This window comes from Carassius gibelio, chromosome B7 (assembly GCF_023724105.1).
Source record: "Carassius gibelio isolate Cgi1373 ecotype wild population from Czech Republic chromosome B7, carGib1.2-hapl.c, whole genome shotgun sequence".
In the NCBI taxonomy this organism is placed as follows: domain Eukaryota; kingdom Metazoa; phylum Chordata; class Actinopteri; order Cypriniformes; family Cyprinidae; genus Carassius; species Carassius gibelio.
Genome location: NC_068402.1, coordinates 33,754,943 through 33,774,221, shown reverse-complemented (window position 1 = coordinate 33,774,221; position 19,279 = coordinate 33,754,943). Strand labels below are relative to the sequence as shown.

General features: G+C 37.9%; 1 protein-coding gene and 2 long non-coding RNA genes across 8 annotated transcripts in view; 2 read left to right on the top strand and 1 right to left on the bottom strand.

The window, feature by feature from the left end:
* Window positions 1-19,279, bottom strand: part of LOC127961682 (transcriptional enhancer factor TEF-1) — a 74,453-nt gene that overhangs the window by 15,582 nt on the left and 39,592 nt on the right. For 3 of the 6 annotated variants that reach the window (XM_052560912.1, XM_052560910.1, XM_052560911.1), the window contains 5 exons: window positions 10,125-10,189; window positions 7,503-7,565; window positions 7,348-7,410; window positions 2,343-2,354; window positions 285-419 (listed from right to left, as the gene is read on the bottom strand). In XM_052560912.1, the coding sequence (XP_052416872.1) occupies window positions 285-419; window positions 2,343-2,354; window positions 7,348-7,410; window positions 7,503-7,565; window positions 10,125-10,189 (338 nt within the window). The remainder of the gene's footprint in view (window positions 1-284; window positions 420-2,342; window positions 2,355-7,347; window positions 7,411-7,502; window positions 7,566-10,124; window positions 10,190-19,279) is intronic. The other 3 variants (XM_052560913.1, XM_052560914.1, XM_052560915.1) reach the window with 3 other exon arrangements.
* On the top strand, window positions 15,352-16,521 carry LOC127961686 (uncharacterized). The gene is made up of 3 exons (XR_008154489.1): window positions 15,352-15,489; window positions 15,933-16,186; window positions 16,399-16,521. It is a non-coding gene; the product is annotated as an uncharacterized LOC127961686 (long non-coding RNA).
* Window positions 16,574-18,083, top strand: LOC127961684 (uncharacterized). Its single transcript, XR_008154486.1, has 3 exons — window positions 16,574-16,624; window positions 16,753-16,822; window positions 17,527-18,083. It is a non-coding gene; the product is annotated as an uncharacterized LOC127961684 (long non-coding RNA).

Genomic DNA, 19,279 nt, shown 5'->3' with positions numbered 1-19,279 from the left:
GAGAAATAAATAGACAACAAAACACAGCCTATCCACAGGCTCACACACGTCTGTGCACTCTTGATACATCAGTTATCACGTTCATTGAAAAATGAGATGGACTATGTTGGATACAGTCTAGTTATCTTGAGTGTGGCATTAGTGAGCTTATCTGATGAAGGCAGGTGATGTGGGCACGGCTCTGAGGGTGTGTAATGGGATTGGAGCTGACGGTGGCGGCTCGTTGGCCAGCCATGTGGCAGAAATAAGTGTACTGATAGGTGGGTGCCAGAGGGCGGTCTTACCCCTGCTGCTCCGGGGAAAGCAGGACGCGGGATGCCCGGAAGACCCAGCTTGTTGTGGATGGCAGTGGCAGAGACGATCTGGGCTGAGGACATGGAGGCCATACTCTGAAGAGCTTTGTCCTTCACGCTCTGATCCTTCAATAGCATTTAGAAAAGAAATTAGGATCCAGAAAGGGGACAGACATAGTGAGCTAGAAGTTAAATGGTTTCTTTTAACAACACGGTTCAGGATACACATTTGTACCATGGTTTTATCTCAGTGCCAGAAGTCTGACACCACTAGTGTAAATGCTTCTAAAACTGTTCTCTAATTTATAACAAAAGTGCATTTATTTGACCAAAAATACACTACCATTTAAAATTTTGGGGCAAGATATGTACAAAATAAATGATGAAGCAAGCAGGCAAACCAATCAATAAATAAAACTTTTATTCAGCAAGGACACATTATTTTGATCTAAAGTGTTTGTAAAAACTTTTACAATGATATATTGGATTTCTGTTTCCAATAAATGATTTTCATTTGAACCTATTATTCATAAAAGAATCCAGAAAAAAAAAGTTTCACAATTTTCCCAAAAATATTAAGTATTAAAAATGTATTAAAAAAGTTTTCAAAATGTATATTAAGAACCATTATCTTTATTTATTTATTTTTTTTATTGAATCTTTAATTAACTGAGACTCAATAACAACCTTTAATAATTAAGCAGAAAATCAGCATGTTAGAACACTGAAGACCGGAGTAATAATGACTGGTGAAAATTCAGCTGTGTCATCACAGGGAAAATTACATTTGAAAATATATTTAAATATAAAAATAAATAAATACAAATTTAAATGAATGGTAGTGAAAGTGCAAATTATCTCCTCATCAGCTTAAAAAAAAGTAATAAATAAAACAATCTCTTAAAAATCAAAGCTGAACTGAAAAATAAAATGTTAGATTTATTTTTTTTAATGCAAAAATAGAACATTTATGGACATCAATACAATAATTTACAGAATGATAACAGACGTAAACTGCATAATAGGCTTTCCTGCAATAATGACACTGATATAGAGGATTAAATTAATAACCATCACAAACATGGTTAAAAATAGAAAAATCCTATATTACTAAACTGAAACTGTATACAGAACCATGGTACAGACCGAACCGTGAGATAATCGAAACCATCACCCCTCTGCAGTGCACACAAAACACAGGACAATGAAGCAGCTCACACCCTCACACACAAAGATCCACAGACAGAAAACATGTTAAAAGATTCTTCAGAGCTATAAAGCCGCTGATCTTAAGAGGAATGTGCTAGCATTAAAGACGAAAAGTCTGACAGGAGTGAAAGCCTTTAGCACAGAGCACGGGAGATGATAATGATTAATATCAAGCGCAGAGCTGAAAGAGAACGAAATCCAATGAGATGTGACATTGATGTTACAAATTATCCAGCTCCTCAGCTGCATTATGTCTGTCAGGAACAAGGGTTAAGTAATACTAACTTTCCTCTCCTACAGTGTGTAATGTTCTCATTCTAAAAGCTCCTATCAAGGTCATTAAACCGAGCAGAAACAGTAGAGATGAACGCATCAAAGAAAAGGGCCTGAAAGACATGATTTCTCCTTTACACAACCTCCTTGTTGTTTTCACAAGAAGGCTAAATACGTTTTCTCAATATAAACTTTATATAACACAAGGAATGTCTGGTCATTGATGGATTTCTAAAACTGGTAATTTAATTAATCGTGCTAAAGTGTGTAAGCCTGAATGCTACAAAGACGAACATTCCCCATGCAGACTGTATAGCGTGCATGACTGCAACAGGATGGAAGTCCTGCCTCTAAACATGTGAAACAGCCAGTGAATAGAGCACAACTTCATTGAAAAGACAGTGAAAAGCGGGCACGGGTTGAGGCTAAACATGCTGGTAGCAGCGGCTCACATATGGCTTAGAGGGAGGCAGAGAGGCTCAGAGATCAAGCAGGTGTTTATCAGCTGCTATACTGTGATGGCGACACATCGATGCACGGTTAAGAGCACTGAGAACTCGTACTTACCATGCTTGTCACCTAAACGCAAACAAACAAGGTTGTATTGTCAATGTTCAATTTGCACTTTTTGGCAAGTTTAATTCAAACAATCTACATGAATGCTGAGAGGTTTGTGGCAATCCACACATTTAGATCTGATTTACAGATTTATTCCTGCTGAAAATACCAGAATATGTTGTGTTTTGGATGCTGGTGTCAGAACCAAACTAACTTTTAACTAGTTGTGGTCACATATGGTGCTTTTCCACTGGGTGGTACGACTCGGCTCTTTGCATTTCTACTGCAGTTTTGTATCGCTTTAGAGTGGGTGAGATTATTCACATTTCATTATAGTTGCGCTATTGACTACTGTAAAAAAAAAAAACACTCAGCATTGCCCCATCAAGCTCTCGCTGGATCTGCTCCTCTTCTATCAGCTGAGAAACATCGGTACTTCCTCAACAGACAACAAAACAGCCACTTTTTGGTTGTTAAAAAAAGCTTGTTCAAAAAAAGATGTATTCGATCCTTCGCTGGCTGTATTGATTTAAAGGTGCTGTATGTAAGTTTTTGACTCTACTAAAGCATAAAATTACCATTATATGTTTGCAGATATTTAAGAAACGTTCTTAGTTAACATACTTTCTCTGAAAAACAATGCTACAGGTCAGTAATTCTCCTTTGAAAATGTGCATTTCGGGCAAGGATGTCAATCTCTGTTTTGGTTTGTGAAACCCGCCCAATGCTAGTTTACCCAATTGTATTTTGGCATCCCAGGTTGCCAGTTGGCGGAAAGCACAGCGTATATCATTTCATTCATCGTCAAGTGCACTCATTCCTGTTGGTGTTGTCAATCTGAAAATCTGCATGTGCATCAAGTCCGAGGGAGAGGGGACAGATGAAAAAAGCCCTCTCCAACATTTTGAATTTGGACTGCAATACCTAATTAATCCACTCGTTGTCAATCATTGTTCAACACCTTTAAATCCAGCAGTTCTGTTGTGTTTGTGTCACAAGTTTAGTGACGCAGTAATTGACGATTCTCTCCGGCCAATCAGTGATCAGAAGAGTTAACGTGTCACGTTTTGGCACCAAAAAAAGTTCCAGTTACCAGGTACTGTAACCAGTGGAAAACACCACTAAAGTGAACCATACCAAGCCATACCGTGCCGTACCATGCAGTGGAAAAACACCAATAGATTCCTCCAGAAAGACCATGCTGGAAAATCCTCACCAGCTTACACAGTGTTCACTCCAGCTGTGTGTGACAAGTCACGACATGCCAAAACTACACTGCGTCTGCACTTGATTTGGTGTTACACAATTCAGTTGATGGATGGCACATTTCTAATTTTGACAAAGTGCACACATAAAACAGTCATTTTATTGTCCAATTTGATCTTAAATATATATATTTTTTTTTACAAATATCATGAATTGATGGCTATTAAACATCAATTATACGTTTAAATAAAAACTGTTTGGCTTTTCGGCTTGTGACCACTGTTATACAATGTTGTAACATTATGTATTATTTTTAACATTAATTGATTTTCTTTCATCTGAGTAAGTAAAAAGAAAAACAGAATGAAACTGCTTTAAGTTTTATTTTATACAAATTTATCAATCTGGGGTGTGTCTCTCAAATGCATCAGAAGCCAACTATGGTCTCATCTTTTATCATTACTAACGCAGCTCCCAACAAACAGTTTGTAACTACAATACAGCTCTCAACTTTGAGTTTTGAAGCATAGCTTCCTGTTTGTATGATGTCAATTTACACAGACAATTCTCCTGTAGTACATTCTGTACATTTTATTCAATTTATTCAATTTAAATTATATATACACATTTTAATTTATATATTTTTTGCATGTCAACAATCAGCACTGTTTATGTGAATGAATTAATATGGGAACCCCAGGGTATTGACATAAGAGGGAGCCTGCAATAAATCAAACATCAAAAAAAGCAAAACTACAGGGATTAATATTGAAGTATCTTCAGATGCCATGTTCGTTACAGAAGCATCTTGGAGAAATGACATTAAGAAGAAAGCTGATGACTTAATGAACCACATGTATACAAGAATAAATAATACTCCATTTACATACTGCTCTGTACTGTAATGTTTACTCAGAGGTGAATGAGATGAAACATGATGTTGCATTCAATAGTCCACCTACGCCGTATTTCATCATGCCACTGGTTTGCATCTGGTCTGTGTTTTGGAGGAGGCGTGGCTTTGGAGAGTGGGATCTTATGCGTTTAAAGATAGCTTGCTATTGCTAGCCTCTCAGAAATCAGTTAATTGGTGTGTTTTGCCATCGTAAAGAAAAAGTGTCCCTGATTGGTCCATGGTTTGGTCATGTATAACTACCAGCTGGTGAACAGGGTGCTGAGCAGTGCAGAACTAGTACTAACCAGCATAAGCTAGAATTGAAATATTGGTCCATGCTGGTATTTTCAGCAGTGATATAACACAGTGACTGAAATGTCAAGTTAGATAACACCACTTTCAAGGACGTACTGAATATTACTAATTTTGATTTTGATCAAATTGTGAATTCAGTATTTTTTCATTTTATAAATATTCTTTTAGTCATATCCTCCCTGTGATATGCTAAGCCCTCTGAAGTCACACCGCACATGCTAATAGTAAAACCAAGATTAAGGGCTCAGTGAGAGTGCTGGTCAAGCAGATGAACTGCAGAAAGCATCTTTAGGGAAGATTTATAGCTGATAATATGGCAGTTTGAGATCACTGTGGCTAGGGTTTCATTACAGACCAGCTCAAAGAGTGGCACCATAATGACAGTCATTTCAGTCAACATGTCTCAGATAAGAGCACACTGGGCAGGTTTACTATAATGCTACGCTGCAAATGGCAGGAGGGAGCTCAAATTCTTCCCCGCTCCTGATTTCTAATTTGCTTTAGATGAGAGTAGACAGAGACCCATACAAAAGCTGGCTGTTTTTACTCAGGCAGCCGCCAGTGTCCCTGAAAGACCAGCCATTCATGGAGGAAATGCACACAGATGCTCCACTAGGCACACACACACACACACACACACACTCTTACAAGCATGCACACAAATGGGGGAATCATTAATCTATCTGAGTAAACTGGGAACTGTGGAAAAGTGTGCTGGTCAAAAGGAGTTAGTCATCACCTCACAAAAAGAAAGAAAAAGAAACAGAAGTCAGACCAACCTCAAGGTCCTTTCAGTAAACACAGACATTAGGAAACGACCTTTGCAGATGTATCTTAAATGACAGGTCAATTTATTATCAGATTATCCCTTCCACAAAAGCCCCCCTTTTTTGTAAGCCGCAGCCTTTGTGGATGAGATGCATTTGATGTAAGGTGATTATATGCAGCACACTTTGCTGTTTATATGACTGAATCACAAAGGGGGGGACGATTGGACATAGTGGGAGATTATGGGGGGGGGTGATTTCAGTAGTTTCATTAATGCGGCATGAGAAAAGCGTTTGACGGCCAGTGGGTTATAGAAAAAAAGCCAAGAGAAAGAGCCAGGAGAGAGGGGATGCCACAAAAAGCATCTGAGTGACGGCCCTAATGGGCCTCTTTGGTCCAGACTTCTTGTGCAGAGCGTTTGGGAAGAACAGATGACCTCATTAAACTCCAGGAGAGATAAAGGCAAAGCAGCGCTGGTTTTACTCTAGACTGTGTTTTTCCTGCAGTCATGTGGCCGCTCTTGTTGTTTAAGCAGTGACCAGAATCCCGCTGAACTCTGACCTCCAGCTCTCAGCCACTCTCACCAGCTGAAGCGTACTGCCAGCAAGAGACAACACTCCACACACGACACAAACATGCAAACACGACACACAGACAGACATTCATGTGACCAGCAAAGTGCATTGTGCTTCTGAGGCTTTGTTTCGTCATATAATGGTGTCAAATTTTTATATCACACATCTTAAAGGACTTTTTTTTCATGGTCTCATGATGCATTTGCAGAGGCAACTAGAAGCTATTTGAAGGCTGATTTAACCAAAAGGGGTATAAATGCTGTGTATATCACTATCAAAACATTCTTCTGTTTTTAGAGCATCCTAACAGAGCAAGTCTGACTCAACCAACAGCTTTAGTTTGAGTGAGGGGATATTTGTTTGCCTGACCAATGGACCAATAATTAATCCTTTTACAGTTATTTTATTGCATGCATCTCTTAGTCAGATCTCACAATTAATTTGGTGAAGATAACACCACAGAAATCACACTTTCACCTTTCATATGAAACTTAGAAATCATAGTTATAATATATAGTATAGTTATAAATTAAAGACATATGGATTTATCCTTGAGCAGTAGACTTAATATCTGCACTGTTTAGATATAAAAAAACTGTATAAATAAGTTTTTATTTAGTCCACAATATATTCTGATTTATTTATTTATTCTATTGAATCCACATACATTCTGATATATATGTGTGTAGATTTAATCCATTTAGTCATTAATTATCTTATTGTATATTTCTGCAGCCCACAAAGATGGAACCTACAGATTTAGTTTGTGAACTTCTAAAAATGCCGTCCCCAAAATTACAAGGGATAGAAAACTGGGATTTATAAAACCTCCATTCCAAATCAGTGAGCAGCAAAAATGTGCTTCATTATTGAACAAACGTAATGCTTGACTTTGCTCTCCAGACCTATTGAATTACACATCCATATTCATTTCCAAAGCATATGCTTCTTTTCAGGTTTGCGGCTATATTTAACCAGGAGCCGCCATGGGACCTATAGCGATAGACTCAGAGCACACACACTTAGCGGTCAACGAGAGACAGAGGCCAAAGCGGCCAGGAAAACAGACGTCCACTGACAAGCGTGAAAGGAGGATGCACTTCGGGGATGGAGTAGAGGCACTGAATTATGTATGTTAAACAGGCCGTCGCATGCGAGGGATCTAGGTTACAGGAATTAGAGCAACAAGGCATTCACAGGAAACAGGAAGTGAGACGCATGGCAACCACAAGCCCAAAAGCAGAAAAGCGCATACCTTTAGCTTGGAATGAAATTCGCGAGATTTCCTTCTGGCAAGAACCTGAATGTGACTAGACACCTGCGGGGTAGGGGAGGGGAGGAAAACAAAGGAACAGCCTGTAACCATGGCGATGAAAAGCCCCCCCTGCAGCTGGGCAGAGCCAGACGTACCTTGATGGCAGCTTGGATTTCTCGAACTTTCTTTCTTGCTAAGACCTGTATGTGACTAGACACCTCCGTTTTTCAAAACGAAACAAGAAAAGCAAAAAGAAAAAGCAATAAAGAATTACAGACATGTTACACAAGCAAAACATTCAAGGAGGGCCTCCGTAAAAAAAATGAAAGCGTGGCCAAGCCGACGGCCGCCCAGTGCACCGGCCCGCTCAACTCCTCACTTAAGTGAACTGATTAAGGAGAACGCAGGCTTCTTAAGCACATTAAGAGAGCGCAGATGTGATCTTCTGTGTGCTGAATGAGAATGGCCACGTCTAGTATTCTTCAGGGAGGAGTGCAAGAGCAGCTGCGCGGGCCCCGGGGCCCTTTAACCGCCGCTCTGCATATTCCTACAGGTTGGAGTTGTGTTTTTGAATTATGTACTAATGCTGCATTAATAGTGATGTGAGGTGGGAGGTTGTGTGATGTTGTAACGAGGCTCTACTCCAAGGGGTTGCGTGGAGAGCGTCCCTCGTCTTAATCAGACCAATCACACACAAGTGGCTGTTGAGCAGGCCTCGCGCTTGACGCCGTTCGTTAATGAGGTCTCGACTCTCCAGCCTGACAAAGTCACATTTACACATATCTCAGCAGCACAAGTGGTCCTATGACCTTTCCGAATTAAGTACAATAATCACTTCAATGGTTCAGGCTCAGCCAAATGAAATTACAATGGGATTTTTGTGATGTTTGGGTCGATTTCTGGACGTTTTGCTGTGCTGTGAGTTTGAGAGGTGTCGATCTTTTATATTAGTGTCCATCTAGGTTTATGTCAGTTAGGAAATCGTTTTACGTAAAGGCATGATCTTGGTTAAATACAATTTAAGCTCTGTGGCATGCTGCCGATTACAAAAGATAATCATTAAAAACCAGGCCTTAGTTTATATATTACATTTTTTTTCAAGTTTTTACTACACTTTTAAATTGGAAGTTCAAATCAAAATCAAAAAACACACAAAGTTTAATTATGTTATTTAACATGTTTAAATTAGCGTGATCATTTAGATATTGTGCTGCTAAATCACTTCGAGTAACACACAGTGATTTACTCTAAACCTCTTTCTTGTTTGTTTGAGAGATCAGAGAGTGGCCTGAATACTATATAACATTCATATATAATATTCATATAATTTAAAACAAAAGGATGTCTTGTATTATGTTTCCTGTCTGCTGTAGTAAATCTATCTGATAAGAGCTTTGAGACGGAGCCGTCTGAGCACAGCCCACTGAAGTGTTACAGCTGCAGCAGCACATACAGGTCACCATAACAAATTACATTACAGTCAAGTGGAAAAAAACTGAATCATGGATTTAAACAGACATTTCGGTTCTGAACAGGTCATCTGTGTAAAAACACATCTATTTGAATTGTTTTTTAATAGTAAGCCTTTTAAAATAGTGATGCTTTGTGTTTGCTAATTTGTGAGTGAGTGTCTTTGCCATAACAGTTGAGCGACGTGTTCTCATACAGCTGAACGAAACATCTGCTGGCTGAGCCTAGCGTCCAGGGTTCGTCTTTCCTACAATTGCATTAGCGTTCTTGCACCCAGCCTGAACATGCTGCAAAGCTCCATGCTCCTGCATGAGTGGCTATAAATGTGTGTGTGTGTGTGTGTGTGTGTGTGTGTGTGTGTGTGTGTGTGTGTGTGTGTGTGTGTGTGTGTGTGTGTGTGCAACAACCTATGTGTGTATGAGCAGGGGTGGGCAATATACCAGTAAACAACAAACCACTAAAATTCATCAAGAGAATTGGTATTACAATCACCTCAATCACTCCGCAGTAAAAGATGGAAGGTTAAGGTTGTCTCAAATGCTCCACTTGTTAAAATAATGCTTGTTTCCCACCACAAGCCAAAGCAGTACATATTTTTCATAGCATGCTGAACTTTTATCTATTTCCAACACAGGTTTTTCTGTTTAGGTGTTCTATTTTAGAACAAAATACTGGAGCACACTATTCTTTCATTGTTTGAAAACACATCAGTCAGGCTTTACGGGGCACACACACTTTCTATTCATCTGACTGAATGCAGACATTTTTTGCAGTTTATGGTCACAGTTTGGGTTTCGGTTCAAGTTGTCAATTTTATAATATTTTTCATAATATATGTTTATATATTAACTATAATACTTAATGCTTAATGTATTAATAAGTTAGTTATTTAATGTTTATATATTTGTAAATTATAAACGTATTTGTACTTACCAACAAGCGAAGCCTAATTTTATCTTTGAAATTCAAAAAAGTGATTATGAGCAGATGATGGATTTTAAACATTGCAATTTTGATCACTGAACATAAAAAAAAAGAACAATAATCTAAATCTAACTCTTATCTCTTTTCTGTGAAAAAAATAAACATTATGTACAGAACATCATCTTAAATTATTATTTTAAGAACACTGTAATAGACATTTTACTTTCTATTGCCCACCCCTAACTGCGAGTATCTTTTTATTTCTGCTGTTCATTGTGTAAGTGGTATGTTTTTAATCCTGCAAAAGCACAGATAGCAGGTGCATTCAACAGTACTGGCCTTCCCATTCAGTGGCATGCATGCAAGAACACAGATTCTCTTACCTGTTTCCGTGTCCTTGTCTTCCCAGTTCTGAGTTTAATGTATCTGGCAATCAGCTCATTCCGACCTACAGAAAGACAATAGATGAGACGCGTTAATGTAAGAACTTTGGAAATGTAATACTTTAAATTGAATTAACCTAATCAAAGCAGGAATACACAGCCTTGAGTTTGTATGCATGAGCCAAAATTTCAATTGTGTCAGCAACATGTAGCAATCTTAACCCTAGCGAATGAACAAACACGCCTAATTTAAATGAAAACTTCGCCGTGCGTGCTATTACCATGAAAATAGCCCAACAACTCTACGGCCTTTCAATTTAATCTAATTTAATCCCAATTTCTTCAAAGCCTCGTGCTATGAAAAGAAGCAGATCCAGACATTCATATGGTTACAGCACGTAATGGCAGAGGAAACATATTCATTTAACACACTAAGGTTCTCACTAAATAATAATTAAAGCATGGTTTTGTAGTGATCTCCAATTAATGGCAGCTCTACACATTCTTGCGCCCTCGGCACTGCTCTAATTACTGATGCTAGGCACAATGACCCCTGCTTAGCCTTTTCATATGTTAATAACATACCGCCACCCCAAAACTATTACACAAATTATAGGTAAAGAGCCACTCTAATTATGTGTCCAGCTGTAGCCAACGGTTGCCATAGAGCCCTTGTTTTTTTTTTTTTTTTCAGGACTGTGTAATAAAACTAGCTTTTTAAACAGGCAACCGCAGAATTGATGAAGTTACAATTTACCACGTGTCCACCGATTTTACTTTGGAACTACAATGAACTGTATTTTCTTCAAAATATAATTAGCATAAAGTAAAAAGAATATTGAATAGAAACACGAGACAGAAACACATGTTGCTTTGGGTATATAAATTAAAAATCCTGAGAGACTGATTAAGTTGGTCAAAGGAGTATAATTGTATTAGAAACACCCATACAGCAGCATTAACCAGTTTTCTGTAAATAAATTCCAAAGTAATTCAATACAAACTAGTCTTAAACATTTTGTAATTGACAAATGTTTTGAAACATTATGATTGTTAAACGTTTTTATGTGCTCAAAATACAGTAAAACACTGTAAACATTTCTATTGCAATATATTTTTAAAATGTGATTTATCTCTGTGATGCAGTTTCATTTTCAGAATCCTTAATCCAGTCTTCACTGTCACATGATCCTTCAGAAATTATTCTAATATGCTGACTTGCGGCTCAATAAACATTTATTATTATTATTATTATTATTATTATTATTATTATAAATGATTAAAACAGTTGCTGCTTCGTATTTATGCAGTAACCATGATATGCCAGTATTCAAATGTTTGAGGTGTGTGTGGCAAATATGCGTTCAATTGATTAAAAGTGCACAGTAAAACATCTATAATGCTACACAATATTCTATTTAAAACAAATGATGTTCTTTTGAACTTTCTATTTCTCAAACAATCCTGAAAAATGTTTCCAAAATTGTAAGCACCAAAAATGTTATTCTATTTCAAAATATTACTGATTTTGGAGTATTTTCGAAAAAAATAAAAGCAAGCTTTGTGAGCATAGGAGACCTTATTAAAAACGTTTAAAAATCAAACATTTTAAAAGTACTGTATATTTAAAATAAATAGATAAATCATTTCTTAATCAATGTGGAAACGTGTCATCACAGTCTGTAAAAAGTGTCCATAAGAAATGACCTGAACTTTTAAACAGCCATATAAACACCAGTGCTCATCATGGAACTAACTACCAAGCCATGGGTCTTAAAAAAATTAAAAAATAAAAATAATTTCACACATTATAAGTAAAGGTAGATTTGTTGATAAAAGAAAAAAAGCAGCAGATGTGTTCTGGCTGTGGAGTGGGGTGACTGGCCGTGGCGGTGGCTGGGCTGAGGTCTGTTGTTTGTCAAATGTGCACACACTGAGATAGCAAAGCCGCATCATCCACCTGCTGTGTGCTGGGCTCGCTGTGTTCAGGTGGGCTGGGTAATCTCCTGAGCTTCTGCTATTAGGCACACCTGTCGTGTGAAAGGGAATCTCTTTCTCACTCACCTTCTCTCTCTTACAATCCTTTCTGTCAGTAAAATCCGCATGAGTTTTAAAACAAAGGGGAATCAAGGAATTACACCTGCTGTTATCAGTTTTACTTTGCACATCCTATCGAACTCAATTCAATAAACAAATCATGCAAATGAGGTAATTATGCAAACACGCCCACAAAATCAGTCCTAAACACAATTTGTATGCCGCTATTTCCAATATTTCAGGGTCGGTGCTGGATAGTAGATGTAGCAGACCGAAACAATCTGCCATACTTTACTGAGACTCTACAGCATCACCACAAATGAATAATCTGGATAAAATTTATTACAATTACTTGATCAAATTCTGCTGCCTTGATCAACAGAAAAATTCACTTGAATCTTTTTAAAATCAAATTCTAAGCAGACAAATTTCTTAGAGATGTGAATAATGTGTAAACAAAGTATATGACCTACTACTTTTGGCAAGATTCTGAAGTGCACACTAAAAAGACACTTTAGTGTCCCATCAGGATGATGCTGCTAGGACAAATTACAATGACAATATGATGGATGCAGTTCTTCTATATTTCATTCATATTCTACACATATGGAATATACTTTTTAATGGCTGAAATAATTACTCAGTCATTTCAGCCCTGCACCCTTATTAAGATCTAAAACTTGTTTGTGTTTAGAAAAGAGATGCTTAAAACTTAGGTCATGAGCAATGGCAAAGTGACCCAAAAGTTGGGCACTGGATCCTTTGAAGAAATTCTGGAAATACCCACAAACAATGTACACATGTGGCAATACTGAGATGTCTATATGAAACAATACAAAATGCCTCTTCGAAGACCCTGTCCTAACAAGTGTTTAGCGCTCCCCAACACAGCCTGAGGCCAATGAGCGTGTAATTCCCCACATGCGTGCTTGATGCATGTGTGGGCTGAATGGAGGGGCAGCTCTCTTTCCTCACGTAAGCCATTCTGTTAAGGCCATAACAACGGAGGAAGATCATGTGACCTCCAGGACAAATAAATAGCATCTGGGGATTTTCAGTTCCAGCCCACCTCCCCAGCATGCCAACACTGTAATCTCTCCCAGATGAAGCCAGGGCCTCGCCACTTTCAATAATTCACACACTGTGTACACATAACATGACAATAAGGGCATTCATGCAGACGCCTGATTCCTAGATCAAAGCTCACAAACGGCCAGCTGTAAGCATGCTTACTGCTGAATAATTCATTCTTTTCACCGCCTTGAAAAAAACCCTGCTCAGCGGGACTTGGCCAGCATGCTTTCTTTCCCGTGTTTGCCGTGCAAAACAACGCTGGCAGAAAGAAAGAGAGTCAAAAAAAGAGAGTAAGGATACACTGGAGGTCCAGAAACCCTAGCTGCCCCCCATGACAATAATAAGAGAAAATATTTTTTAAAGTAATATGTGTTCCAGTTTTTATTCTAAAAGAGTGTGAACAGGTGCCGTGTATGAAGCTGGATGGTGAAGCCCTAATTCTGTTACAACACATAAAAATTAATATACAGATGTTAAAATAAAGTATTAATATTTCTGGTTATTGAAACTCATATGCAGTAGGGCTGCATAAATTTGTCAAAAAATCTAATTGTGATTGTTTTGTCATATATTGCATTAATGAGTCAAGTCAATAAGAATATTTTATGAATAATAATAAAAATAAAGTAAAAAAGGGAATATGGCATTTTCGCTTTGTGTGAACGGGTTTATAGGAATGCAACAATTCAATTTAAAGTCTCATTTGTGATGGGTATTCATGGGGAACACATTCATTCTGCATTATGGTATACATGAATACGACAGAGCAGTGGGTGGGAATCGGGGAGGATGTGAACTCTTGCAAGAGCTCTCCAGTTGTCAGTCAAAACAGCAGGGAAAGGATTAGGTATTTATGGCCCGACTAAAAAGCAGAATACCAGGGCAAAGAAGAAATCTGTCCTCTCGAGTAGGAAAAGACTTCCCTTAATTTCAAAGACACCAGAATCCATATCAATAGCTCCTAAAACAGCAGAAGCCACTCAGTGGGGCCTGCTGGCACTCCTCTTTCTAGGATTGTCCCCCAGCTGACTTTTCGGTCAATTAGGAATGCATCTCCTCCCTTTGCACCAACTCCCTCAGAGGAAAGAGGAGCGGACTCCCTCCCTGCTCCCTACTGAGAGCTGTCAGCACTCCCACCTCAATTTAGACACTAACTCGTCCTCCCCTGCTCAGACTTCACAGATATGCACGGACAGACTCTGGCCATTGAAGACTTCCCTGAATAGGGTGTGCCTTTGATAATTTTGCTGCCTGGAGCCAAAGTGTGACTGTATCTGGACGCTGGTTAAGCTGAAGAACAATTAACAGTCCCGGAATAAGAGTTCACCCTCTCATTACATCCATCCATCCCTTGGCTTCTGCATCCCCTCCTTGAACTGAGGAGGTTTACACAGCTGCTGCATTGGCCGCTATTCCCCCCATGACCCCCTGCTGCGGCCCACTTTACCACACATTCACTCTCACCTCACAATGCTGCATCACACTTCTTTAATTTGGATGAAGATTCATTACCTCAACTGGGCAGCTCTCGAATGGCTCGGCACAGCAAGCATTTTCTCTGTGTTTTACGGCTGTTTCTCAGAGTTGCCAAAACACCCAAGCAGGATTGGACTTTCAAATTACTAATCACCATTAATGTGTCAAGACTCAGTATTTTTTCTCAGCTTGCAATGACACCTTTCCAGTTGAAATGTTCATAAATTGTTATGAAAAAGAAAACTATATCAAATGTGCTTCATTGTATGCTCTGTGCAATTACCTCTCTACTGTTGCTTTAGAGGATCAATGTTGGCACTTTATATACAGCTCTGTTTAGCAAATCAGTTGGGCCAAGCTGATCTAGTTGATCTGGTTGATCAAGCTGATCGGTCCAGCTGGTTAGGACCAAGTTAGAACACCGAAATTCAGTTTCCATGTCCCAAAAAATCAGCTTGACCACTTTAAGCAGGTAAGAGCCCATTTATAGCCATTATCTCATTAACAACAAAAAACAGCTGCTACACTCTAAAAAACGCTGGGTTGTTTTTTCAACCCAACTGCTGGGTTGAGGCCGTTGGATAGGACTTTGGGATGTTTTAACCCAAGTTTGGGTTGAAAATAATTTAAAAAAAAATTTATTTTAACCCAGCGGGTCTGGGTTGAGGACGCGGACGTGAAGGAGAGCACGCACGTCACGTCAAGATCGTACGTCTCCAGTGCGAGCAGCCGCCATTTTCTCAGCGTGATAGAAGCGAGAAGCGAGTGAAAGACTATGGTAAGTAAATATTCAAAAAGTAAAGCTACCTTTTATTGTTTACCCGGTTGTATGAAAGGCGGAAGGTTTTATGAAAGGCAGAAACAAAGGAGCTTAACGTTATATATATTTAAAAAAACGGACGCGTTTTTCGCCTCAGACACGGAGGTCTTAACTGCCTCATGTAACGGTACTGAACGGAGGATGTACTTTTAATATAACGTCTGTGAATGTATTTTGTCATATTTACATAAGATTTTACATTATCTGTACTTTTTGAGGCGTTAACAGACGGTTATGGTCACGGTTACGCTCATGTGAATTTGTCTTTTTTTTTCGCGGTTAAACTGAATGTGTGTTTGTCTCCTAAAGGAAACGGCATTGTGTAGTAAAGACTAGCATAATTATTTTGAGGCTGTTGAAGTGGTAACTGTTAAAAGTATGTTTTACATGTAATATTTCAGACTTGTCAAGCTTGTGTCTTCATTGTCCTCGCGCTGAGAGTTAAAGACACAGAAGCTGTTTGTGTGAGGAGTCACAGACCTGTGCGAGGATGAGGAGGAGGTGTTCTTCTGAAGAGAGGGACAGACGGTTTAAGGAGAGTAAACTTCAGAATGACATTAAGTTATCTTTATTTTTACTAAGACTAAAATAATGTTGTTGTTTTTTTAGATGTTGCAATCCAGAGACAAGATAACTTCATTCTTTTGAGACTGTTGTAAGTTAAGTTATTATTACTTTTTTTTTTAGAAAATTATATATATATATATATATATATATATATATATATATATATATATATATATATATATATATATATATATGTATGTATATATATATATATATATGTATGTATATGTCTGTATGTGTGTATATATATGTATGTATATGTTAATATTTTATTGAAACCATTGATGTCCCTCTTTGCAGAACTCAAACTAACTGGAGTTAAGGACACACAAGTGCTTGTGTGAGGAGGTGGTTTTCTCAGCTTCTTCTGAAGAGAGAGAAAGATCGTTTAAGGCAAGTAAACTTCATAATTTCATGTTAACAGTTGTTGTTGTGTTTTACTAAGAGTAAAATAATGTTTGTTTTTTGTTTTTGTATATGTTAAAAGCAAGAGACATGGGAGAGCATCATTCCTTTGAGATTTTATGTAAGTTATTTTTAGAAAATAAATTTTTCTGTTGTCTCCTGCCGGTTTACTTCACATTTTGATGCAACAACAGTGTGATTACGTGCTCATTTCATTAAGACCATTGATGTCTGTGTTTTTTATTGCAGAAATCAAACCAAGTTTGGAGTTGTCTTGTCTGATTTGGAGAGTCATTATTCTTGGTCTTCGCTCTTAGAGGTAAAGTTCACACAAAAAATCATTTACTTGCCCTCAAGTCTTTCCAAACCTATAAGACTTTTGTCTGTCTTTACAACATAAATTAATATATTTTTAGTTTTCTCATAATATTTGTTAATCTATTTATAGTTTAGATAATCAGTATTTTCAAGCTTCATAAATATAGAGTTATTGTAGAAGTAAATTCTGATATTTATATATGAATACATCTTAAATCATATGATAGCAAACATGTATGTTCAAAATAAAATACTGGTCTCCCAGACCAGCAATGGAGGACACAAAAAGAGAATATTAAATATATTCATATGTTTTCCAAAAAATGAGCAGAGTTTGTATGAGTCTGGAAAAACATGGGGAGAGTAAATTATGAACATTTTAATTATTTGGTGAACTAACGGTTTGAAGAGCAGCCCTCCATGTACATGAATATTGTGAGGTATGTGAATGTCATGTCTGTTTTAATGTTTCAGTAAAGAAGCTTTCTGAAAGCGATATTTATTCAAACAATATCGCATGTCCTCACACTAGTGCTGCCATTATAGACTTCATGAGAGCTGTGATAGACAGACATTAAACAACCACACAAAGTGTTGAAACTTTAACACCGATTATTTACCTATCCTTACGGATGTGAATACACCTCTACCTGAAAATCGATAGTTTAATTAAATGTTTAATTTTTTCAAATGTGTTTCTCTTAGGCCACTGATGAAGAGCAGGCGGTGACTGGGATGAATCCTGGTCAGAGAGGAGAATCTTCTTTCCCCTAAACTGATGCAGCGGTGGTTTTAAAGGAGGACGCTGCCCTGGATGATGTAGAAGATGTCAGATGCTGTGCTGATGGGGTTTCTTCATGATTACATCAGTTATGCTAAAGAGATCATGAAAATTGACCGTGATGCATGATCTGTATTCATGAACTATGAAACAAACTGTAAGTGTATAATTTGTTAAAAAAAAAAAGTTAAATGCTTTTTCTGTGTTGTTTAGTAGAAGAGTTTACACTCTGTCATTCATACACCTGCTCACATTCTTTCACACACACACACACACACATGCGTCTGTTAAATGTTATAATATCAAAGTTAATGTTGTGATTTATTTGTGTACTGTCATGCCAGAATAGTTGGAAAAAAACCTAACTAATTGTACATTTATTGTATGTGTTTTCGTACATTTTTATACAATATATACAATTGAACAAAGTCCAATTTGATCTTAAGTTATATTCATCAAATGTTCAATGCTTTGTTTATGAACTCTGTAGCTGTTAATGCCATCCTTTTCTGCATTTCTTCTAACATGTTACTTTTTGACTTTCTCTTGTTTTTAATAAATATTTTCCTTTTGATAATTATTATTTGTGTGTAAAAGTGATATTTAAAATGAACAACATTTGTAGGTTTAATGCCTAGCTCAATTTGGGTTAATTTTAACGTAGAAATGCATCGTTTCCCCACATGGCTGCACTCTGCGAGATTATTTTCTGCCAGCAGGAAGCGCTAAGAGCGGGAGAGGTAGGTTTCTCCGGTAACGGCTGCAGAGAGGTGCTGAGCTCACAAACGCTGCCTTATCAAGCACATGCGAAATGATATCGAACATTTTCTAAATACAGTAGTTTTCCTTCTGAAATACAGTGATAAAAAACACCCGCTCTGGTTTTTGAAACCCTGCAATATAGTCATTTTAAACCATAAAAAAAGGCAACCCAGCAGGCTGGGTTAAATATGATAACCCAACTGGTTGGGTTAAAATAACCCAGCGCTGGGTTCGTCCCTTTTTGACCCAGCGCTGGGTTGTCAAAATAACCCAAATTGGGTTGTTTTCAACCCAGCAGTTTTTAGAGTGTATGTCCGGCAGCTCTCATCTCCTCTCTTCACAGTTTAACTGGGATGAACCCATCATCATCAGCCCTTACATCATCTTCTGAACCCTACAGAAGGCTCAAACTGTTCTAGATTATTGATTAACTGGATTATCATTGGTAGAGTAGTTTTCAACATGGTAGACCACCCTGGTCAAGCTGTTTAAGGCTCGTAGACCACCCTGGAACCATAATAAATCAGCTGCTATGTTACAAAAACCAGCTTGACTGCCTTATACCAATATGACCCGGTTTCTTTAACAGGTTAAAGCAACACACAGCAGCTCCTTTCTCCTCCTCTTCACAATTTAAATGGGATGAAACCATTAACGGCAGTCCTTGCATTATCGTCCTCTCAAACCTAGAACAGATTCAGTGTGATCAACTGAAAATCTTGATCAAGCTGGTTAGAGATGGTAGAACACCTCTGAGCACCATCATCTCCAGTTCTTCCATTAGCATCCTCTCAGTCCTACAACAATTTAAATCTGGACTACCATTTGGTGGACCTGTTTTTAACCTGGTAGATCATCTTGATCAAGCTGGTTAGAGCTGGAAAAGCAACTAACCATTATTTCAAGTCCCAACAT